This window comes from Homarus americanus, unplaced genomic scaffold (genome assembly GCF_018991925.1).
Source record: "Homarus americanus isolate GMGI-L3 unplaced genomic scaffold, GMGI_Hamer_2.0 scaffold11302, whole genome shotgun sequence".
Taxonomy (NCBI): domain Eukaryota; kingdom Metazoa; phylum Arthropoda; class Malacostraca; order Decapoda; family Nephropidae; genus Homarus; species Homarus americanus.
In genome coordinates this window covers 1,069,566-1,096,485 of record NW_024736744.1, presented here as the reverse complement: position 1 = coordinate 1,096,485, position 26,920 = coordinate 1,069,566, and the positions used below count along the sequence as shown (strand labels likewise).

The following is a 26,920-nucleotide window of genomic DNA, read 5'->3' as shown; positions in this document are numbered from 1 at the left end:
GTGGCAGTAAGTGTCTAGCTGCTGTAGAGTTCGTTCGCTCTGAGAGTGTGTTACTGGGGTATGTTGAACTGTGTTAGGATAAAAATTCTATCAAAGTGCGTTTCTAGTGTTCCATGCCAAAAAAATCGTCTTTAGAGGTTCTTAGTAAGGTGCGGTAAAAGTGCGTTACTGGACTTTATACGGTAATATGTGCGGTGAGGAGAGTTCGTTATTAGAGTGCGGTATTGGAATGTATTATTGTTAAAAATATGAATAGAAGGTAGATAGAATGTTCATCCACACGTGTTTATTTCGTCTTGCCGATCACATGTTGGCGGCAAAATGTAAACACGTGTGGACGCAACTTCCGAGTGCGGTATTGTAAGGAATCCAGAGAGTGCGTCGCAAAGTGTACCGTGTTATTAAAGTAAGTTATTAAAGTGCGTTGCGAAGTGTACGGTGCAGTGTTATTAACGTGCGACATTAAAGTGCGTTGTGAAGTGTACAGTAGTGTTATTAAATTGCGTTGCGAAGAGCATTTAGTGTGCGTCATTAAAGTGCGTCACTCTATAGAATATATAGATAGAGCAACATAGAACAATTTAAAAGATTGCGTTTCTTTAATCAGTTCAGACAGACAGACAGATCGACAGATATGAATAGAGAAGAAAACAGAACGATAGACAGAACGAGAACAAACTAGAAAGGAAACAGAGAGACAGAAAGAGGGAGGAAAGAGAGAGAGAGAGAGAGAGAGAGAGAGAGAGAGAGAGAGAGAGACGTCAAGAACAGTGTACTCAGGCCCTCCTTACCTGTATTGACCTCTGACCTGTGTTGACCCCTGATCTGTCTTCACCTCTGACCCGTGTTGACCCCTGAACTGTGTTGACCTTTGCTGAGCTTTCACAACCCCCTCCACACACTGGCTATTTGAAGCTATATCCATTGTTCCAGGTAGGTAATTCATATCTTTAACTGCCCCATTTTAAGGATCTTTTTACTTGTATTTTATAATTAGATAATCCTATGCTGGGATGGCTCTTATTATTATTATTATTATTATTATTATTATTATTATTATTATTATTATTATTATTATTATTATTATTATTATTATTTACAAATCATCATCATTATAACCATTGATATTATCATTATTATTTCAGGACTATCATCATCATCATTATTATCATTATCATTATCATTAACAGTATATCTTTCTGTCTGTGTCTGACTTTTCATCTTCTATCTTCCTGACAGAGTGGCGATGGTGACGAGGCTGGCGACGTGGGCGGCGGTGCTGCTCCTCTACCACCACGCCCACGCCCACACCTTTACCCTGGGTTACCTTACAGGCTCCGAGAGGCTACCAGAAGACCAGGAGTACAAAAGACCTGGTCTCATTATCTCCGGCGCCATTACCCTCGCTGTGGGGGAGGTGAGTCACCCTTTTCTCACCTTTGAGTCGTTTTTTAGTCACTCCTGAGGCTTTAATTAGTCGTGAGTCAGTCCTGAGTATTAGATAGTCTTGTCTTTGGTCATTGGTAAGTCTCTCGGGAACCACTGTTAAGTCTGTAATCACCCGTGAGTCGTAAATCAGTTTTTAGTCACCGTAGAGTCACTGGCGAGTTATAATCACCAACTATTCTCTACATAATGTAATGAAATAGGATGAACTATGATCTCATAATACAAAACCAATAACGTCATGAGTAACCCCGCTGATTTATGGACCTTAGACACTATTTCAGCCCCAGCGGATGGGTTGACAAATAGGAATATAACGTTACTCTGTTTTCATGAACCGAGGTTACAATGGAATCGCTTCGAATGAAATATGAAACACTATGAACCGATATTACATTCAGTTGCAAATATAGCAATTGCAGGAGTATTATGATGCTATATCTAATTACAATAACATTATGATTTACTGCATTTCGATATTATTTCTACCTCAATTGATGAGGTAACTATTCTGAATATAACATATCATCTCATGATTCGTGCTGGCAACGGAACATTATCTGATACACACTATGAGACGATGTTTGTCGGTGCAAGTTGTGTTGTCCAGTGAGTCTCGGGTACTAGTGTTGGTCGTGGATCCCCAGCAGAAAACACCCACTATTTGACTGTCGTTGATATATTTTTGCTACATTAAAATCATTATATTATTCTATTAAAGATGGAGCACGATGATTCACCATAATTACAACAAATACCACAAATGATCACTGTCAGCCTCACAGACACTAGGAAGGCAGACCTACCAACATAATGCAGGGACCACCATTAGTGAACGGAAATATTTGTCCACTGTGACACATTGTATTGATGAGAAAAGAGGCCGATACATTTTGAGGAGACTGTACATAGGGAAGAAGTACTGTACTCAACCACCTTCCATGTCCTTAATTGCCAAGTCAGGTTGCACCTATTCACTGCTGGGATGATATAAAATTACCCCCAATCAGCGAACCTTAGGACACGAGGCGAGTATTTTATCCACTCTGCCACCACATCCGGATCATTGGTTATATAAATGTAAATGTAGAGAGAGAAAACAGGAAGGGGGTGCAAGAGAGAGAGAGAGAGAGAGAGAGAGAGAGAGAGAGAGAGAGAGAGAGAGGAACAAATAAAGTAGTGTGTTATTGTGTTTATTTCTCCCAACACACTACACTGTACACCAACACACTACACTGTACACCAACAACCACACTGTACACCAACACACAACACTGTACACCAACACACTACACTGTACACCAACACACAACACTGTACACCACACACTACACTGTACACCAACACACTACACTGTACACCAACACACTACACTGTACACCAACACACAACACTGTACCACACACACACTACACTGTACACCAACACACTACACTGTACACCAACACACTACACTGTACACCAACACACAACACTGTACACCAACACACTACACTGTACACCAACACACAACACTGTACACCAACACACAACACTGTACACCAACACACTACACTGTACACCAACACACTACACTGTACACCAACACACTACACTGTACAACAACACACTACACTACACCAACACACAACACTGTACACCAACACACTACACTGTACACCAACACACACACTGTACACCAACACACTACACTGTACACCAACACACTACATATACACCAACACACTACACTGTACACCAACACACTACACTGTACACCAACACACACACTGTACACCAACACACTACACTGTACACCAACACACAACACTGTACACCAACACACACACTGTACACCAACACACTGCACTGTACACCAACACACTACACTGTACACCAACACACAACACTGTACACAACACTGTACACCAACACACAATACTGTACACCAACACACTACACTGTACACCAACACACTACACTGTACACCAACACACAACACTGTACACCAACACACTACACTGTACACCAACACACTACACTGTACACCAACACACAACACTGTACACCAACACACAACACTGTACACCAACACACTACACTGTACACCAACACACAACACTGTACACCAACACACTACACTGTACACCAACACACTACACTGTACACCAACACACAAGGGATTACTCGTAAAACCCCTGTAAATCCTATGTCCACAGACCGAGGGATTGGGTGGGATTTATCTCATATTTTACTAATACCTTTAAATATTCAGTCCTTTCATCAAGTCTGTCACCTTGTGGATTCGGTCTTCTCTGTGTCCTGTTTAATGTTAAATGTCTGTCATCTGTTTCGGTCTTGTTCAGTCATCAATTTCGGTCTTGTTTGTTTATGTGTTTCGGTTTTGTTCGGTCATCTGTTTCGGTCTTGTTCAGTTATCAGTTTCGTTCTTGTTCAGTCATCAGTTTCGGCCTTGTTCGGTTATTTATTTCGGTATTGTTTGTTGATCAGTTTCAGTCATGTTCGGTCATCTGTTTCGGTCATGTTCGGTATGTGTTTTGGTCTTGTTCGGTCATCTGTTTCGTTCTTGTTTATTCATCAGTTTCAGTCTTGTTCGGTCATGTGTTTCGGTCGTGTTCAGTAATCTGCTTTGGTCTTGTTCAGTTATCTGCTTCGGTCTTGTTTGGTTATGTGTCTCAGTCTTGTTCGGTCTTCTCTTTGTCCTGTTTACTCTTTAAGGATCAGCCTGTCACCCCTTTGGTCAGCGCACTTGTCTCGCTCTGGAGATTAGCATTGAAAGTGGGTCGACTTGAGATTAGCGCTGCAAGAATGGCGCTCTGAGAACAGAGCGAAAGACGCGTATTTGAGATTAGTGTAGAAGTAAAAAGACTATTAGTGAAATGTAAGTTAGTTGTCAATAGTTTTTTCTTCTATTCAAATGTTCCTCTTTGACATGGTGATGAGTATTGAGTCTCTTGCCTCGTTGTCGTCCGTGTAAATGAACCTCTCCCGGAAAGCACAGCGTGACAGCTTAAAACACATTAAACCTTATCGTACTTACACTCCCTCCCTGCCAACTCAACAATGGATGGTGTTAGTCACTCTACACCTGTCTGGCCACACCTGTTTTTCCAGATTTTCGTGGAGATCAGGTGAATGTTTGTATTACAGCAGCAACATTGTCCCCACTTGTAGCAGACATCACACATTCGCGTGACCGTCACCAGAATATATAATGCAGTGTGTATAAAGTTGTTTAGACAAGGATCCTGTATATATTTTTACACACTTGAACAGGCATTTTTCCAGATGAGTGTGTTTGTTAGACTGATGCCCTTAGATCATGGACGTTCTCTCTAGCTCTGATGAAATGTGGAAAAGTTGATATGATCGTTCTGTTACGTCAAGGAAATATTTGTGGTGTAATAGTTCACTAAAGATTAATTCCATTATGGTTCATGTTAGTCCGTTATCTTACGTTTATTTTTCTCTATTGATAACAGAAAACGGTATTAACCTTCCTGTACCGATAATGACATTGTTTACATCACCATCTTTTTTATTTACAATTTCTACATCTCTGTTGGCAACTGACATCAACATCAAATTTCCTTTGAGAGTCCCATTGGTATATTTGTCCCCGTATACTAAACAACGAGTCAGTAACGAGAGTCTCAGACGGCGCGTTACTTTTGTGGTTGACCTGAGAGACGCTAGAGAGCTCTATATCTGGCTCGTTCACTGACTGACTGACCCAATTAATCATCTACTGACGCGGAGGAACCTGAAGATTATTCACCCAAATTCTAAACCTAACCTAACCAAACCAAACCAAACCAAACCTACACATAAAAACCAAACAAGGAAAACAAAAAATAGTCGGTCAACTTCTTTTCCCCCATAACTCACGCCGCCGCTGGCCAAGATTAACTTCTGACTTATTCATTCACTGGCGGTCGCTGTTCATGTTTCGTCAAGTGGGTCGATCCCTCTGGTGGGGGTGGCTCTTGAGATGTATCGACCAGGGGATGTCTTTAGGGGATGTGTCGACCAGGGGATGTCTCGACCAGGGGATGTCTTTAGGGGATGTGTCGACCAGGGGATGTCTCGACCAGGGGATGTCTTTAGGGGATGTGTCGACCAGGGGATGCCTTTAGGGCATGTGTCGACCAGGGGATGTCTTTTAGGGATGTGTCGACTAGGGATGTCTTTAGGGATGTGTCGACCAGGGATGTCTTTTAGGGATGTGTCGACCAGGGGATGTCTTTAGGGATGTGTCGACCAGGATGTCTTTAGGGGATGTGCTGACCAGGGATGTCTTTAGGGATGTGTCGACCAGGGGATGTCTTTAGGGGATGTGTCGACCAGGATGTGTCGACCAGGGATGTGTCGACCCGGGGATGTCTTTAGGGATGTGTCGGGATGGGATGACCTTTAGGGATGTGTCGACTAGGATGTCTTTTAGGGATGTGTCGACAGGGATGTCTTTAGGGATGTCGACCAGATGTCTTAGGGATGTGTCGACCAGGGGATGTCTTTTAGGGATGTGTCGACCAGGGGATGCTTTAGGGATGTGTCGACCAGGGGATGTCTTTAGGGATGTGTCGACCAGGGATGTCTTTAGGGGATGTGTCGATAGGGATGTCTTTAGGGCGTGTCGACTAGGGGATGTCTTTAGGGATGCTCGACCAGGGATGTCTTTTAGGGGATGTGTCGACCAGGGGATGTCTTAAGGGAAGTCGACTAGGGGATGTCTTTGTGTCGACCACGGGATGTCTTAAGATTTGTCGACCACGGAGGCAGAGAGAGAGAGAGAGAGAGAGAGAGAGAGAGAGAGAGAGAGAGAGAGAGAGAGAGAGAGAGAGATGCACACAAGGACAGCCAAATATACAGGCAGATCCATTCATAGACATACAGACAGACAAACAGACAGTCATATAGAGCGAGACAGACAGACAGACAGGCACAGACAGACAGCTAGACGGGCAGACACACAGCTGGACAAGCAGACACACAGCTAGACGGGCAGACACGCAGCTAGACAGGCAGACACATAGCTAGACAGGCAGTAATACAAACAGTTATACACAGTTAGATAGACAGATAGAGGTACATACACAGACAGATAGACACACATTCAGCCTCATATTCTACCTGACGCAGACAGACAGACAGACAGAAAGACAGATGCACATACTCAGATAGACACAGACACATAGAAATACACACAGACAGACTAAAATACAAATATTTAGACAGAAACAGACAGACAGACAGATAGACAGACAAAGAACAGACATACACAAAAATACACAGACTAACAGACAGATGGTTATAGACAGACAGGCAAAATACAGACAGAAAAACGCAGAAAAATACATACACAAAGACACACAGGAGGCAAACAGACAGAGAAGATAGACAGTCATAGACAGATAAAGACAGACATAACTATACCCCGGAGACTAACTCAAGAAAAAGCCCGTCAGCCCCGATATACGTACATGGTGGAGCATATACCCTTAATTTTGTAAGGCGAGACCTGAAGGTGCTGCCTACGCCTTGTTATCTTTCTATACCTGTTGCTACGGCGGTGTCTGGTGGCGGTGAGAGAGAGAGAGAGAGAGAGAGAGAGAGAAGAGAGAGAGAGAGAGATTGCTTTCTATTCCTCCGTTCCTTGACGATAACTATGAACACTGAATTAACTAAAATCAGGACCTGAGTAACACGTAATAAACTTACAATATCCTCGGAAAAAAAACAAAAAACAAACAACACTACACAATCTTTCACAGGAGGAAAAACTTGACCCCAGACTTGGACCCCCTGTACCTTGGTAATACAGTCCTCAAACTCGAACAAAATACTAAATTCCTCGGAGTTATTGTTGATGAGAAACTTAACTGGAGAAACCACATACAAGCTATTCACAGTAAAGTCAATAAACAGTGCGGTATCATGTATCACACTCGACAGTCACTCACTCTCACAGTAATGAAAGAAATCTATCATGATCTTGTTTACCAACACCTGATACACTGTCACATACTATGGGTGGTGGGGGGGGGGGTGGCTCTGGCTCTACAAAAACACAACTCCTGATAACTGCACAAAAGAGAGTTGTACGGACAATGACCTACTTGAAAAAACAGATCACACTAACGAACAATTTGCTAAAATGAAATTGTTAAAACTCAAGGATATTAACACCTACTGCTGTGCCCTATTTGTTTACAAATCTGTCAATCGCTTGATTAACAATAATTATTTCCAGTTCCGGAATAATCAGAGACACAACTTAAGGCACCTAGAGCTACTAAGACCACCCCCCATGCGCTCCTCTCAGTCCCTGACCTCCATAAAATATCACTGTGTGAAGGTGTGGAACAACTTACCCCCACACATCCCAGCAAAGACAACGCTCCCTTCCTTTAAATCATCTCCTAAAAAATATCTATTGTCTAAGTATTAATATTTCTTGAAATGCCTACTTTATATTCCTATTTTTATTGTACCACCAAAACCATTATATTAGAAATTTTCTTGTAGATAGATAGAAATTACCATTGCAATAATTATATTTGCCAACAAGACAGGATACTGACAGCTTCTGTCCTCTTGTTCCACTTTAATACAACCCAGATATCAACTCCAGTGTAAAATATGTATTTAATATAATAAAAGTGAAAACAAAATAAATCAATAATATTGAAGTGATAACCGAGGTAACATGTTCTTATTACCACCATGCTAGGTGTACTGTTCCAGATGATACCAAATGTTACATAATACTTCCTTGAGATAAATGTATAGTATATATCAGGTGCAGCTCAAGCTCTCAACTGGCTCAGCCATGTTAATATTGTTATTATTATCCACTCTGTATCTGTGTTCTTCTGGCTAAATAAACTGTTTCAATTCAATATCATTATCTCAAAGTGGTGAGAGAGAGAGAGAGAGAGAGAGAGAGAGAGAGAGAGAGAGAGAGAGAGAGAGAGAGAGCTTGTTAACTCTTATCAATCACAACTTATCGCCACTCAACACCACTCAACACCTCTCAACACCACCCAACCCTCGTCAGCACCACTCAACACCACTTAGCACCACCCAACACCATTCAGCACCACTCAGCACCATTCAACACCACCCAAAACCACTCGGCACCACTCAACACCACCCAACCCCCCGTCAGCACCACTCAACACCACCCAACACCACTCAACACCACCAACACCACCCAACCCCCTGTCAGCACCACTCAACACCACCCAACACCACTCAGCACCACTCAACACTCAACACCACCCAACCCCCGTCAGCACCACTTAGCACCACACAACACCACTCAGCACCACTCAACACCACTCAACACCACCCAATCCCCGTCAGCACCACTCAACACCACTTAGCACCACCCAACACCACTCAGCACCACCTAGCACCACTTAGCACCACACAACACCACTCAGCACCACTCAACACCACTCAACACTACCCAACACCACTCAGCACCATCCAGCACCAGCCACCGTCGACGTACAGCGCCAGGGAGGGAGATGCGGGCATTTGAGTAATTAGTTTTAGGTGGACGGGTGGTACCTGAGGGCGTGTATGACTCGCCAGAGAGATGATGCGGGCTGATAACGCTTATCAAGGTTGATGTGTGTCTCTCTTTTCTCTATCTCTCTTGTTTATCATCTCTAGGTGTTTCTTCGTGTTCAATGTATATCTCTCTCCATTCTGCCTCTTTGTTTATCATCTCTACGTGTCTCTTTTCTTCCTTTTTTTTATTGTGTGTCTGTTTCTCTTGGTTTATTGTCTCTCGCTTCTATCTCTCTTGTTTATCATCTCTACGTGTCTCTTTCCTTCCTTTTTGTTTATTGTGTCTTTCTCTGTTTCTTTTTATTGTCTCTCTCCTATATCTCAATTCCCGGTTGTCTTTGAAGCTTACTGCACCACACGGGAGGAAAGGTAGAAAGAAAGACGTCAGGGTGGATGGGACTGAACACACAAGCATAACCTCATACCGACTGTTATCCGTGTTGGGTAGCGAGCAGTGGTCAGACTTCTTATAGTTGTGTCATGCATATCATATCCTAGAGTACCCACAGATAAGGGCATGGACGACAGGTTAATCTGCCTATGCATAGCAGATGAGACAGTATTCAGTATGGACGTGGTTGCTGAAAGGTTAAAGAGAGTTATCAACACCGAGAACGTGTGGATTTAAGTTTGTGTCTAAGAAAGAGTACAGGACTGTCAGCAGGTGGTCCCCGGCATGATAAACACTCAGCACCTACAGGCCTGCCCATTTCCAAGTAATATATTGCCCTCGTAAACAAGGCTGAAGTAATCTTTTCCACAATGGACTTGTCTCAGTAAACTTGTGTGTGGTTTTTTAGGGGCGTTGGTCTGGTCCTTTGAGAAGTGACGAATCCTCAATGGGTGGCTGCCTCAGTAACTTAAACCGTGGACTCCTGCAGCAGTTTTGAGACGTTCTGCCTGGATCTTTATTATGACACACAATCTAACAGTGAAAGAACCTCATCTCTTCAAGCCCGACAACTCCCGAAGCGTCTTGACAGGGTAACCATTCAAGTTTGGAAAGTGACAGATAGCTAGTGTGGAACTACTCATAGTAATGCAACTGACCATGGTGATTCAACTAACCATAATAAAACAACTAGCCATAATAATACACCTGACGATAATTAAACCAACGAGTTACCAAGAACAAGAGACATAAACCACTATTCACCCAACACAGTAACCACAACACGTGCTCCTGAAGGCTAAATAGACTTGAAACTTGGGAATGAATTGGGATCCAAACTACTGTACTATATATAAAGCAACTGAACACTAAAGGGGAAAGTATATTCAATTGTAACACCTCAAAATTCTTGGTATATTCTTTAGCCTCTAAGGAATAAAAGGAATTCGCTTACCGTATGTTGAGTTCTTAGTACAAGTATACATAGAAATTAATACAGATATTCATGTTGACTTATTCATGTAAGTATTTATGTCTCTCATCTTTCGTCTGTTAGTAAATAGAGAATGAAAATATAGGTAACGCAGTGATGTCAAGTAAAGGTATGGTAATGGGTTATAGATTATTGCCTATTTATACAGACATATTGCCCTATTTACACACATATGCCATATTTACACACATTGCCCTATTTACGCAGATATATTGGCCTATTTACACAGAAATATTGCCCTATTTACATATATTGCCCTATTTGCACACATACTGCCCTATATGCAGTACACACACACACACACACACACACACACACACACACACACACACACACACTGCCCTAGTAATACAAACATAAGAAGGAGCCCCACCACTAGTTGTCATCTAGGTAAGTGTGGCCCCGGGGGTAGTGACTCAATATAGATCAAACAGGTTAATGTGTCTTTCCTTCTGTACACGGTAATATTCTTAGCAACCACGTGTGTATCACCGGCAGTAGCGAACACACACACACACACACACACACACACACACACACACACACACACACACACACACCTACCTTGCTGTCACTCAGAATCGAGTATGACGATCATCCACCTTTGATACAATGATACAAGTTATTAAGGACGTCACCTAGGTTGGTCAGTTTTGAGGTGACTAAAGAGGTCGATACGGGACCTGCAGCGTCGTTCTCAGATGTTGCACTTGTGGAGGGCTACATCTACTGCGGGAGGGGCGGTGGAAGGGGGTAGTGACAGGGGTAGTGTCAGTGGTTGTCAGAGGGAAGTGGCAGAGGGGAACTGGAAAGTGGCACTGGGGAAGGGGATTAGAGAGACCGTTGTCGATAGCCATTCGCTTTGTGGTGTATTTTTTCAATCGACGGACCATGTTGTCTCTCTCTCTCTCTCTCTCTCTCTCTCTCTCTCTCTCTCTCTCTCTACGCCTGTGTATATCGTCACCTGCTCTGAGTAATCCATTTACCCATCGTCTCTATGCAATTCAATTATCGTGTATAGATGACGTCTCCACTTCCATTAGGGTCTTGCTTGTTCCATCTTTATTGTGGTAGGATCTTTCTCCTCCTCCCTCTTCCTCCTCATCCTCTTCTTTCTCTTCCTCTTCTTCCACGTCTTCTTCCTATCTTCTTCCACATTTATTTTTCTTTTGGTTTTTCTCATTTGTCTTCTTCCTTTTCTCCTCCTCCTCCTCCTCCTCCTCCTCCTCCTCTTTCTTCTTCTTCTTGTCTGCCAGAAAACACACATAATATATCGTTCCAGACGGGCGGAAGACACTGGGCGGGATAAATTAACCCCCGTGAGTACGATAAGTTATTCTTGGCGTACCATCAGTCGACACTTTATTTCACGAAAAGACATTAGATCATACACACACACACACACACACACACAGAGGAGGGGCGGCGGCAGTGTCCTTGCAGCGCTGTCGCTTGCCTGCCTCGGTACGCAGTCGTACTAACTCGAAAGTATGGACGCCTCATGTGGTGCTCCTCCAAGTGCTACGGCGTGGAGTAATCGTCTCCCAGGTGAGGGGGTCGATATGCCACTTTTTCAGGTTTATCTTCAGACTATCCTTATACTTTTTCAGTTACCCGCCAGCGTTACGTTTACTATTCGTTAGGTGACTGTAAAGTAGCTGCTTTGGCAGTCTACTGTCGTCCATGCGGGTAACATGGCCAGTCCAACGTAGTTGTTCGTGAATAATGGTTGCCTTGATGCTCGTACAGTTGGTTTCAGCAAGAATACTGACGTTTGTTCTCTTGTCTTCCCAACGAACTCGGAGGATGGAACGTAGACTACGTTGGTGAAAGTTTTCAAGTGCCTCGAGGTGCCTCCTGTATGTGACCCATGTCTCGCTGCCATATAGCAGGGTGGGGAGGACCACTGCTTGATATACGTGGAACTTTGTAGATAATTTCAGCTCCCCACAGCTGAAGACACGGGTAAGGAGTCTGCCAAAGGCTTCAGATGCATATCTGATCCGATATTGAATCTCTTCATCGTTGTCCGCGGTGGTGGACAGGTGGTAGCCGAGATACCGAAAGTGGGCAACAGTAGAGAGGGTAGTACCATTAAGCTGGATGGATATGGTGTGGCTGAACCGGGGCAGGCTGAAAGAGAATCTGAGTCTTACATACATTCACCTCAAGGTCAAAGTGTGCCTATGCATCTGCGTAGGTGTTCAGGATATCCTGTAGGTCGTGTTCAGTGAGAGCGACGTTGATCATCAACGAGTACATGTGATTTGTGGGTCATTTTCATCAAACCAGTTGTGTTGTATTCTTTCGATCTGGCCGAGGGTCTCTGCAGGATTTTGTCATGATAGTGTCAAGAATATTCCATTCGGTACTGGGATTTTGGTTGTTTGTTGTCGGGTTGTTTATCAGCCCCTGTTCGAGCTGCTCTCTGAAATAATGTATTACCTCTGGATCCTCCAGACGCTTAGTATTATAACCTCTTCTGGAGGCTTGCTGCCTTCGTCGTTTTGGGGCGACGTGAAGTGATAGCTTGGCTCTGACGAGCCGATTATATATCAGTGTCACAGTGGTCTGAGCCACGCATGGCTCGGGTGATGAGGACATTTCGGCTATCTTTTTCTCGGACAATTATGTCGTTAATGAGATGCAAGTGTCTGGATCGTGGGTGTCACCACGATCCCTTGAACTTGTCGGCCTGCCTAAACAAGTTATTGGTGATAATGAGGTTGTGTGTAGCACATTTGCTTAGAAGTAGTAGGCCGTTGGGATTCCACTTGCCTAGTCCATTTCTCCCTATGGTTCCCTGCCCTATGTCTCGATCTCCCCCCCCCCACACACACATACGTGCATATGGAGTAATGAAAAATAAGGGAATGAAAGGAAGTGAAAAAGCTCTGTTTCTTCTGGCGAATATCTTGCCGTGAAGAGTAATGTTTATGACAGGTCTTGAGAGAAGGACTTTCTTTATCACTTCCGCCTGCCTACACGACTGAAGTGGACTCTCTCTCTCTCTCTCTCTCTCGCTTCCTGGGAAAAAAAAATCTGCGTTCTTCTCAGTTTCTCTCCTCGTTGAACTAACTTATGGAGCGAGTTCATGTTTGTTTGTCTTGAGTCCAATCTGAATCTCTACAGACAAGACAATACGCACTTCTTACTGCATTTACAGCATCATCCGAGACACGTGGACGTCCAGATCTTGGTTCATCATTAACAAATCCCGTTCTTTTGAATTTATTCAACAATTCGCGTATTGTCTTGTCTGTAGGACTTGGCTTATGAAATTTTCTTTGAAATTTCTCTCTAATTTATTTGTATTTCTTTCCTTGACTACTGAGTGTTACCACCATCTTCACGGAGTTCTGCAATAAAAATAAATAAAAACAGTTATTTCACTTATATAGATCGGGACTTTATATACACCCTATATATTTATCCTTAATATATCCAAGTTAATGTTGATGTTTACTTAGTATTTGGTTGTTAAAAGACACAAGGGACGAATGGAGAAGCCACAGTACAACATCTGCTAAACGCCATCTCATGTACAGTAGACTTTACTCATATGAAATACTGTCTCCATGCTGGTGTTCGAGGGACACCTGAGCCCTAAGCAGTGTGTATGGGTGATGGTCTAGTGTCCCCAGGGTATAGGGAAGGGGAGGGGTGGCGTGTAGTAGATGGCCGGTTTTCACTTGTATCACATGAAGTTTTGTGGGTTTCTTTGTGATCACCGATGCCTTACTCGCCTTCTCAACTAAACATTTATACACTATTGGTAATTTTGCTGTAGCTCGGCGATGTTGCCACTGTACGAGGATGTTCCAGAGGTCAGTTGTAGATTGGGATGATGTGGTACTGTCGTTGGCAGTGTTCGGGTCTCCAAGCATTGACTTGGGGAACTGGCAGTCGTGTGAGGGAACTGGTTGTTTTCCCCAAGTCTTTCCTCTGAATTTACAGTAAGGGTTAGGTCCTCATTTGAGTGTCGACTGTATGTTCATTGTTGTGTATAAACGGCTTCAGCCTCTTTCATGTTGTTTATCCCGCAGAAAAAATGCACAGACCCATAAAACACACACACACACACACACACACACACACACACACACACACACACACACACACACACACACACACACACACACACACACACACACACACACCAAAGCTTCACATAATATTTCCTGGGCGTCTCGCGGAGGTGAAATGGAACTGCGTTGCAACACCTGAATTTTAAGAGAAAATATGCCATGCGTTACTTACAGTCCCACCCGACTGCCTCTCTAAGTCAGAAGAGTTCGTGGCCAAGAATGCTTTCATGTTTAAGATGTCGTGGAATTCTTATCGACGTTGTGGCCGTGTAAACTTTCTTCCTCAAGGGCCGCCGTGAACACAAACAGTCAAGGGAGTCTTTTGCTATCATACTTGGAAAGATTCACAGTGTCATATTGACGTGGAATTTAAAACCCCTATGTTGTGTCTCTCATTTATTGTGGGTTGGACATAAACAAAGTTACGCTGCTGTGATTTTAATTATACACTACTACTTCAATATCAGAAAATATGTTTATTATTATTATTATTATTATTATTATTATTATTATTATTATTATTATTATTATTATTATTATTATTATTATTATTATTACAGACCCCCTGAGTACATTACAGACCCTCTGACTACATTACAGACCCCTTGAGTACATTACAGACCCCTTGAGTACATTACAGACCCCCTGAGTACATTACAGACCCTCTGACTACATTACAGACCCCTTGAGTACATTACAGACCCTCTGACTACATTACAGACCCCTTGAGTACATTACAGACCCCTTGAGTACATTACAGACCCCTTGAGTACATTACAGATCCCCTGAGTACATTACAGACCCTCTGAGTACATTACAGACCCTCTGAGTACATTACAGACCCCTTGAGTACATTACAGATCCCCTGAGTACATTACAGCCCCCGTGAGTACGATACAGATCCCTGAGTAAATAAAATGGAGTACAGAGCCGTGGTCGCCAACCCTCATTGGTAACCACGGGCCTCTAGTCCATTTTAATTACAGTGTGGTAACTAACTATTTCTCCCATGCTGATTGTGTATCTCTACGGGTCCACAGCTTTTAATTTGTGCCATCCATCCCTGTCCGTGATTCACCGCTGCTCTACCAACAATATTGCAGCGCGGAAAATGTGGGTACATGCGAGTTTGGTAAAATCGCTCTAAGCTGTTTTGGTGAAGATAGTGCCATACCCCGTTAAGTTCACGTTATATATTGGATATCTCTGTTGGAGTTTATTTATCAGTTAACCTAACCTAACCTAACCTAACCTAGCAACAGAATACATTTAACAAAGGTATTATTTAAAGTAACATTAGCCTCTATTTGGATTCCCGTTGGTTGAAAGGATACAACACCCGCTACTCGTATTGTGGTTCGTTGTTTCGATGTCATTATATTCAAGGAGTTAAGTCATCGTGCTCAAATGGTTAAGTCGTCGTACACGAAAGATTACCTTCATCGAGCTCAAAGGTTAAGTCATTGTACTCAAATGTTGTCATCGTACTCAAGGTTACGTCATCGTACTCAAATGTTGTCATCGTACTCAAAGGTTTAAGTTATCATGCTGAAACTTTAAGCCATCTTACTTAAAGGTTAAATCATCATACTCAAAGTTTTTCATCGCACAAACTGGGTTAAAGAAACACCAACTCTCCCAAGATGTCGTTAATATGGGTCAAGTGAAGCTCCCAGCCGCCTCACACAGAGGTTTAAGTGAGCGGGACACTAGCTGCACCAGGGAACACATATACAGGTAGAGAAAGCTGGACACTAGCGGCACCAAGGAAGATATATACAGGTAGAGAAAGCGGGACACTAGCGGCACCAAGGAACATATATACAGGTAGAGAAAGCGGGACACTAGCGGCACCAAGGAACATATATACAGGTAGAGAAAGCTGGACACTAGCGGCACCAAGGAAGATATATATAGGTAGAGAAAGCGGGACACTAGCGGCACCAAGGAACATATATACAGGTAGAGAAAGCTGGACACTAGCGGCACCAAGGAACATATATACAGGTAGAGAAAGCTGGACACTAGCGGCACCAAGGAACATATATACAGGTAGAGAAAGCGGGACACTAGCGGCACCAAGGAACATATATACAGGTAGAGAAAGCGGGACACTAGCGGCACCAAGGAACATATATACAGGTAGAGAAAGCGGGACACTAGCGCACCAAGGAAGATATATACAGGTAGAGAAAGCGGACACTAGCGGCACCAAGGAAGATATATACAGGTAGAGAGCTGGACACAGGTAGCGGCACCAAGGAAGATATATACAGGTAGAGAAAGGGACACTAGCGGCACCAAGGAAGATATATACAGGTAGAGAAAGCTGGACACTAGCGGCACCAAGGAACATATATACAGGTAGAGAAAGCTGGACACTAGCGGCACCAAGGAACATATATACAGGTAGAGAAAGCGGGGCACTAGCGGCACCAAGGAACATATATACAGGTAGAGAAAGCGGGACACTAGCGGCACCAAGGAACATATATACAGGTAGAGAAAGCGGGACACTAGCGGCATCAAGGAACATATATACAGGTAGAGAAAGCTGGACACTAGCGGCACCAAGGAACATATATACAGGTAGAGAAAGCGGGACACTAGCGGCACCAAGGAACATATATACAGGTAGAGAAACTAGTAAATGATTCCCTTAATGTTCGGCCCCTGACTGCTGAGCTATTTCTAGAGATGCTCCTTTTTCACAGATAACGTACATGGTGCTTTAAGAGAACGGATTTAATTTTACTCTATTTTAACTATTTGCTGCATCAAGCTCCTTCAGCATAGAAAACGTATATTTGTCTAGAGAATGATCTTGTCACTAGCCTTTACTCCTGTCATAAGCCATATATATTTTTATACTTGACAGCCATTGCATAAAAATATATGATTGTATGTTTGCCCAACTTGCGTATTTTGGTTTATAGACAGAAATAAGGTAAATATGACCAGTGTCTGATAATATATTTGTATATTTATTTATTCATGAACAATGATGTTCCTTAAATAAAAAAAATGAAACAGGAAAGACCGTGTTGTAAATGCAATAACATAAATAAGAGACTTAGGTGGTAGATAAATATAAGTTAATATAACACCAAAAGCAAGCAGGTTGTAGACGCTGTAGTTGTTATTGTACAACTCCAAATCCTTGCCCGGTGTTTCCTGAGCAGCTTGGTTGTGGGACACATCTTTTAATACTTGAAGCTGTATAGAAAATGGAAAAGAAAACATAAAATGGAGCCTTGGCAAATACTGTACATGATATAACTTGAACTCTTCTCTTGGGGAATTTTTGTTTTGTATGTGTATTAGAATCTAAATTTACCATCAGCAGTGTGCAATAAAACCTCGAATGATTTGTTTATCAGTATTTCAATATCGACAACTATGGTTTAAGGTTACACATGTAAATAAGCAAATGGAGTGTAGAGGATATTTTAGTGTTCAGTACATAGGAACGTGAAATTCTCCCCCAGGTAATCTTGCGTCTCTAACTGGCATGGGTAATTCTTTACTTTATATCCACACTGTTATGTGCATTGATAGCGAAAAAAATCAGTAATTTTTTTTTTTATAAACACCTAGATCACATGAACTCCTTTTTCATGCATTCATTCGTGCATCGCGTTGCCTCTGTCTATCTTTTGGGAAGAAATGAAATGTCAGGTTTCTGGTATTCCACTTGCGTTTTCCGGACACCATATACCGATGATCAAGATGTTTAGGAGCCTTGATTGTATCTGCCGCCAGCCGCCAGGGCCAGGGCCCATCCTACTCGTAACGTCACGATCTAAACAAACAGACGGTGGAGACATCTGCAGGGGAGGTCGTTCATTACTAGCGATCAATTGGGGACCATAGAAGGAATACTTCCTTTCTGTATGTTCCTTGGGTAGTACAGTGTATCACAAGGACCCGTCCACCCCACCTCATCACGGTGTGGCAGACACAAGCCTTAAACACACGTTGTTGCGGGCTCCACTCGGGGTACACGCCTGATTTTAGCTATACCAGAACCCAAGCAAGTCTTCAGACGGCGCCACATACTTGACACTGGCTCGATGGTTCACTGATCCCCAAAATTCAAAGATTCGAAATTTCACTAATCCAAAAACTCATTGAATTAATATTGATAACTGGGGCGTAGAGGGAGATTGCTGGCACTGAGGAAGACTCGGAGCATTGACAGAGGCTCGGAGCATTGAAGGTTCAGGGTAATGAAGGAGGTTCGAGGCGTAGTAAATCCGAATTATCCATCGTATGAATACTTTACGATTCCGAATTATCCACCTTACGAATCCTCATCTATCTCATGATAATTACAGCTCGCGTCAAGCAGGTAATTAATCCCTGGGTTTAGATAATTAGGTTTCTGCCAATAGCATAATTCTCCGTCAGACGGTGATATAATTATGGCTCTAAGTACCCGGGTAGTTACGGTGTTGTTACAAAGGTATAATTAGTTATTAATGATATATAAACACATAAATATATTACCTGTGATGTATGTTTATGTTTAGATACACGGTGAGGTAGGTAGGTACACGGTGAGGTAGGTAGTCACAGTGTTGAGTGATGACGGTGACGTAATGCGTGCAATAATAATAGCCGGCACTGCACTCGACCGTCTTCACTCCATCTACTGTAAGGTAAGGTGACCCGGTGCCCCCATTTACAGCGACCCTTGGAATAGGAGGCGACCACATAGTATGGCCGCCAGATGAACTGAGATACTGGTCACTTGGGGAACACGGCTCAGAACGCCCCAACACCTGTTCTCCTGTTGGACTGCATCGTGGCAAGAGCTGTAACTGACGATGAGCGAAGGTTAATAGTATAAGCAGTAGTACCCAGTGACGTGTGAGCAGTCAGTACTGTTCTGATTCAAGGAGAAAATCAGGGGTTGTGAAAACACTCGAGAACATTAGTCATGGTGCCAGTTGTGTTCACATTTCTACTAAGCTAATTGATCTTGAATTCTGTTTGATGCTTACGACAGATCTCTTGATATTCTCTCATAGTGTCTCTGAACATTTTTACATCACAACACCGGTAGTTCAGGTAGAGATGTGAAGTGACAGATTCACTTGAACATTTTCACAAAGTTACAAACACAGTGATGACTCCTAACAGACTGGACAATTTATAAGAGAACTCTTCAAACTTAATATGTGTCTGCATGTTGAAGCTGTTCACCTCATGCTGTCTCCACTGAACTAGACTTGATACATCAGTTACGCTATTGTTATGTTCCATTGACTGCATATTGATCCCTTCAATAGGAAACATTTCAACACTGCGAACTGTTTAGACATTTTGCTCCCAAGACTTAATTAAAATGAGACTCGAATCCAAACAGTCTTCCCTCTCATGACTAAATTCCATTCATGTTAACACAGTGAGAACTGGGATGAAAGAACTACTATGGTGATTCTTCTACTTCCTCTTGCTCATGTGAACGCTAATTATTTGCTTTGAAATTTGTAAAACACTATTAGCGCAGCACAGTGACAAACCATACTGAGTGTCGATAGTTTTTGGTCATCAGTCAGAGAAAATTGAAACGAAATATTTTGATACGATGGTTGATGAATTCTAGCATTATGGTTCACATGTTATTACTATATTATCATTTGTACCATAAACAAAAATATACTATGTTATTACACTCTGTTATTATACAGGTATTTGATTTGATAAATTTACGGCAACTTTGAATTGAGTATTGGCGTGGAATTTTGGCGCTTGAAGGAAGGGATGATTTTCTAGAATTATATATTAATTGATGCGTGAATTATCTTGGCATATATAAAGTGTGTTTCTGTGAGTATAAAAGTATATATCTCTAATTAAAAAATCTATGTTTCTTGATATCTATAAAATGATGGGACATATTATTAAAACTATATTATATTAACTGCAGAAGTATGAAGGTAATATACCCATAGTCTGAAGTCTTGTTCCCTAAAAACTAATTTTTCGTGTATGCCGCCTTTGGTAGTGCCCCCCCCCCCTCCACACACACGGAGGTATGCAAATAGCCAGACAAGCCTTATGAATATCTACGTTATAACATTTCCCGGAGTGGCAGATGGACCTGGAAACTACATTATGTAAAAGTTCTTCCCTGTGTGACATCAAAGAGCAGCTGTACCACGTGTACCTGGCTGTGTAGTGGTGGTTACAGCAATACACACCCACACATGAGCAGCCAGAGGAGTGGGGCTGGATTGATTACTCTTGTCAACAACTCCATCCCGAGAATGTTGTGACGGTGTACAGGAAGACGGTATTCCTTCCTCACGCTAAAATCAATTGACTCCCAGATAAGTCATTAGTCAATATCTTCACTTATGTTGGATATTTCCTATTAAGGCTTACAGTATTATAAAAAAAAAAGGGGGAATCCGTAAGAGACTATAATGATCCAGTAGAATCCTCCAAAGGTGAGGTGCACGAAGAGAAAGAAGATGCACAGATAAGTTTTCGTAAAGTTCCCCCTCCAAGCTCATCATCTAAAGAAAATGTTTAAAGTGATTGAGATTCCTAAGGTGACTTTTTTCCTCCACTTTTATTTTTCGTCTTGGTTAATGTTTTTTATTTATGTGATTATAATCTTGTGCCGTCCTCTGTAACGCTGTTTTAAGTCTTACTCAAGAGCATCGACTACCTAGGGTCTTTAAAGTGTTGCTCATTAGGTCTTTGTTTTATATAGGTTTAACTAATGGAGTCTTTTTGCACCGTTTCTGAAGACTTCGTTATATAATACACCTTCAATATGTAAGGTCTTTAAGCGTTATTCATTAGGTCTTTGTTCACTACACTAGACAAAGACTTCATTAAAACTAAGAGGAATTTTAACTCTTTACTCTTAACTTAATAGGTATTTAAGGTATAATTAATCATATTTAATTTGTTTTATTCTAGGTAAGGGAAAAATGTTGCCTTTCATTCTCTTATCATAGTGTTTTTTACTAACCTATCCTAACCTAACCTAACCTAACCTAACCTATCCTAACCTAACCTAACAAGCAGCTCTAGGATGGGTAATCTTTAGGTGATAATACTCTCAGAGGTAAGGTTAATCTCCGGGAGTTTCGAAATTTTTCTAAAAGCAAAATTCCACGAAATTTCAAGACCACTAAATCAACACGGTTTGGTGAGGTGGAGTTGGTGAATGCCCGTGTGATGAGGAAGGTCGGCACACACACTGTCACGTTGAATTAAGGTGATTTAGCTTTTGCATGATAGAGAAGAAAATAGAAAAATAAAATATTATACTACCAGGTTTCATGTTTTATACACACACACACACACACACACACACACACACACACACACACACACACACTCTGTTTGTACTCCCTACCTGGAGTGAAAATGATCCTATTTTCAGTGAATGGTTCTTTTTTTCTTTGTCGAGGCAAAGGTTTTCCTGAACACAACCAACCAGAGAGAGAGAGAGAGAGAGAGAGAGAGAGAGAGAGAGAGAGAGATTGTTTTGTGTAGTGTGTAATACAAAATCAGGAACTGATATTTTTTCAACTTCATACAAAAGCATCCGTGTGTGTGTGTGTGTGTGTGTGTGTGTGTGTGTGTGTGTGTGTGTGTGTGTGTGTGTGTGTGTGTGTGTGTGTGTGTGTGTGTGTGTGTGTGTGTGTGTGTGTGTGTGTGTGTGTGTGTGTGTGTGTGTGTGTGTGTCGGCCATCAGTCACCAGCGTCAACAAGGGTGTCCTGCCTCTATCACTCGCTCCAGGACCAGCTGTTGGGTCAAATTAAAAACAAACCCACAACATATTAGTCTCCCCCATCCTCCATCCTCCTCTTCTTCCTCCCCCATCCTCCATCCTCCTCTTCTTCCTCCTCCATCCTCCTCTTCTTCCTCCTCCATCCTCGATCTTTTTCCTCCTCCATCCTTCCCTTCCTCTTCTTCCCTCCATCATCTCCATCCTTCATCCTCCATCCCCCATCTTTCTCACCCTTTACTTCCTCCTCCATCTTCTATTCTCGATCTTCATCTTCATCCTCCTCCATCCCCCATCTTTCTCCATTCCTTTTCCCCTCCTCCCCCTCCTCTTCCCTCCATCATCTGTCACCTCCATCCTCCCCTTCCTCTTTTCATCCTTCTCCCTGTCCTCTTCCTCCCTCCTCCTCCTCCACTTCCTTCTCTCCCACTTCCCCCACATTTCTCTCCCTCAACAGAGCTCGACCATCATCCTTCCTGACCGGACTGATGTATGTTGTTTTGAGCGTCTTTGAGATATTTTGGATCAACAGAAAATTCGACCCCAGTCAGTTTCACCTTAAGATTAATTCCTGTAATGTTAACCTAACCTAACCTTACCTCGGTACACAAGGAGGCAGCATGGCCGGTACTGCACTCGACCGCCTTCACTTCCCAAATTGTAAACTTAGGTACCCATTTACAGCTGGGTGAACTGGGAGAGCCCTAGAACAGGAGGGGAGTGTAGTATCCACTCAACCATCGCGCTCCAGTTTAAGACATAATAGTTGGTATAAGCAGTTTTAGACAAAGCTGGTATAAGCAGTTTTAGACAAGGCTGGTATAAGCAGTTTTTGACAAGGCTGGTATGGACAGCTTTAGACAAGGCTGGTATAAGCAGTTTTAGACAAGGCTGGTATAAGCAGGTTTAGACAAGGCTGGTATGGACAGCTTTAGACAAGGCTGGTATAAGCAGTTTTAGACAAGGCTGGTATAAGCAGGTTTAGACAAGGCTGGTATGGACAGCTTTAGACAAGGCTGGTATGGACAGCTTTAGACAAGGCTGGTATAAGCAGTTTTAGACAAGGCTGGTATAAGCAGTTTTAGACAAGGCTGGTATAAGCAGTTTTAGACAAGGCTGGTATAAGCAGTTTTAGACAAGGCTGGTATAAGCAGTTTTAGACAAGGCTGGTATAAGCAGTTCTAGACAGGGCTGGTATATACAGAGTGTGATAAGTTCATTGCAAATCCCATTAAACTTCGTAAATGGTAATGCAATCAAAACAAATTCATCTGGATAATTATGTTATGGATGAATAAAGTCTTAATTTATCGGTGGGTTTGTATCTATTTGTTTATGTGATGCGTTTAGAGGGTAGTTGTGGCGTAGTGATGATAATATATTTATTTGGTCATTGGTCGTAAATTTGAAAGGATCATACGGAAATTAGAGACCCCAGCTGATGTCAATTGATTAAACACCCTATTGCTAACCAAAACAAACCTAATCTAACCAAACCTAGCTTAACCAAACCTAGCTTAATCAAACCTAGCTTAACCAAACCTAGCTTAACCAAACCTAGCTTAACCATACCTAGCTTAACCAAACCTAGCTTAACCAAACTTAGCTTTACCGAATCAAACCTAACCTAAGTCTAAATCAACCTCGCCTTACCTAACCTAACCTAACCAAATGTATCTTAACCGAATCGAACCTAACTGTAACCCAACCTAACCTAATATAACCTAACTTAACCCAACCTAACCTAACCTAACCTAACCTAACCTAACCTAACCTAACCTAACCCAACCTAACCTAATATAACCTAACTTAACCCAACCAAATCTAACCTAACCTAACCAAATTAATCCCTCCCTCAGTTCATCTACGAATTCTTCTCCGTGCCCTCATCTGTGTTTCCTCCGGGTGATAAAGAACAGAACTTTTTTTCACTCACTGTGCAGGAGAAAGTTGTTTACATGATGGTGTAAAAATGTGTCGCCCAGGAAGGATGGAAGGATGGTTGACAGTAGTTACAGCATCACACACACACACACCATCCTAACACTAACCTGTCATGGAAGTTATGGAAAATACAAAATATCAGTACTATCTACCCCAGTCTGTCAGCGGGAGAGCTCAGGGGCTGTATGACTGATACACACTTTACGTTGTATGTAGCAGCTCGAGGAAGTCTTTATTAGGTGATATCACGAGTTATTCTCCTTTGTGAATCTAGTTTCTATGGATGATTAAACTATTGATAAATGAAAGACGTTTAGCGGAAGAAATCAATCACAAATATCAGAGGGAAATGCTGCCCGGGTGGCCCAAGAATGAGTTATATTCTCCTCCTGGGGCTATGGGTTAATGATGAGGGTCGAGCAGCTGTGTGAGGGTCGAGCAGCTGTGTGAGGGTCGAGCAGCTGTGTGAGGGTCGAGCAGCTGTGTGAGGGTCGAGCAGCTGTGTGAGGGTCGAGCAGCTGTGTGAGGGTCGAGCAACTGTGTGAGGGTCGAGCAGCTGTGTGAGGGTCGAGCAGCGTGTGAGGGCTTCAGCTGTGCAGGGTCGAGTAGCTGTGTGAGGGTCGAGCAGCTGTGTGAGGGTCGAGCAACTGTGTGAGGGTCGAGCAGCTGTGTGAGGGTCGAGCAGCTGTGTGAGGGTCGAGCAACTGTGTGAGGGTCGAGCAGCTGTGTGAGGGTCGAGCAGCTGTGAAAGCAATGGGACACCTTTCACAGCGTCTGGGACATAACAGAGACCAACTCGAGGAAGTTCTTATAGATATATTTTAATTTTCTTACACCTGCCTTGAATAATACTGAACATATCCTGTGACTACCACACATAAGCTGCCCTGCTACAGGAGACAGTATCAACAAGTGTTAATGCTTCGTGCTGACGCCACCCACCCACCCAGCCTGCCCCACCTGCCCGCCCCGCCCTAACTGCCCCGTCCGCCCTGCCCCGCCCCGCCCCGCGACCCAGCATACAATGACAGGGGACACCTTTAAAGTAATGTTCAGCAAGTTAGTATTAACAGTGGACTTGTGATATTTTCGTTTAAAAACATCATACAGCCTAAGGTGAGGTTTGTGTTGCGTTGCTCCAGGCTCCCTCAACAAGCGTGTAATGCTGCGTGTTGAATACAGAAGGTTGGTTGAACTGTATGATGTAAAATCGCTTGTATGTGAGTCCAGCTGAGGACATGAAGCAACAAGTCATCAAGGAGTGAATAAACGAGTAAATTATATACTGAAATACTTGTCGTTGAACTTGTATATACAGAGACACTTGTCGTTAAACATATATACACGGAAACACTGTGTATGAATACCGTTTTAATTACAGTGATTATTAACAATTTTACCTTCATTTCCACACTATGACCATGATTATTGGCACTTGGAATTGGAGAGATAATTGGCTGAATAGAATTATCGGTAATATCATGTTTAGTTAGTCTTTCAGTTTCACAATGGCCTCAATGTTGCTTTATTTTAGAGTTTTGATTGGTGTAATATTTTAGAAAATTGTAATTATTGGTTATTATATAACTACTCCCCATAACTTTCTCACCTGTCAACCTCTTCAGGCCAGGAACTGCCAGCCTTATCATCTCAAAACATACGGCATTTCTCCTCCCCATCCTCCTCCCTCCCATCCACCCTCCCTCCCTCCTATCCCTCCCATCCTCCCATCTTTCCCTCCTCCCATCCCTCCCTCCCATCCTCCCTTCCCATCCCTCCCTCCCATCCTCACACTACTATACACAACAAGTTCCATCAACATTATTGACTTCTCTATCCTTCCAGTGTGTCATGTCATATTTCTACTGCTGGCGGGTGGTCTCTCTCTCTCTCCGTATATGTTCGTCTGTCTGTCTGTCTTTATCTCTCTCCCGGTCTCCTAGGTCAATTATCTCCCTCCCTCACAATGAACTAACCCCTGTTTTTCTCTCTCCCGGTCTCCTAGGTCAACTCAGCCTTTCCTCTGGTAGACGGACACATCCTTAACTTCACGGTGGCGGAGACCTACGGGCAGGAGGAGATGAGTATCCTACAGACGGCCCAACTGTGGATCTCCAACATCTCCGCTTACATCGGTCCCCAGGAGACCTGTGTTCACGAGGCACGAATGGCGGCGGCGTTCAATCTCCCTATGATCTCCTATGTGAGTGTTTTCGTGACTCAGTATTCTCCTAGAGTATATTTTAGTTATTTAGTTATGTCGTAGATCATGTTTACGTTGTTTAGTAATCTCATAAATAATGATTTCGTGATTTGGTAATCTTCGAACATATGATTTCGTGATTTAGTAGTCTCCTGGAGCGGGTTTTCGTTATTCAGGAGTCTCTCATGTGCGTATTTGTATAATTCATCTTTCCTATGTGCGTATTTTGAAAAGTTTCAGGACGCTTATGTACGCATTTCTTTGCAGGCTATATGTGTTTTTTTATTTGTTTTAATATTTTGACTTCCAATTCTTCCTTTGTCTTCTTGTTATTTTGACTTCCACATAATTTTTCCTATCTTTTTTGTCTTGTTCTTTTGACTTCATCTTCGATTTTTTACTTCATCTTTGGTATCTTGTCTTCCTCTTGACATTTATATTTCTTTGCCTTTTGAATTTCTCTTGGTCTTGGTTCTTGACTTCTTCTTGGGATTTTATATTCCTCACAAACTTATT

At 42.6% G+C, this 26,920-nt stretch overlaps 1 protein-coding gene across 1 annotated transcript in view; it reads left to right on the top strand.

Annotated features, from left to right (window-relative positions):
* The first annotated feature begins 1,246 nt into the window (after positions 1 to 1,246).
* The window catches only part of LOC121872434 (guanylate cyclase 32E-like), a 120,185-nt gene continuing 94,511 nt past the window's right edge, over positions 1,247 to 26,920 (top strand). Inside the window, 2 exon segments of the mRNA XM_042375192.1 lie at positions 1,247 to 1,417; positions 26,207 to 26,404. Coding sequence (XP_042231126.1) covers positions 1,247 to 1,417; positions 26,207 to 26,404 — 369 coding nt within the window.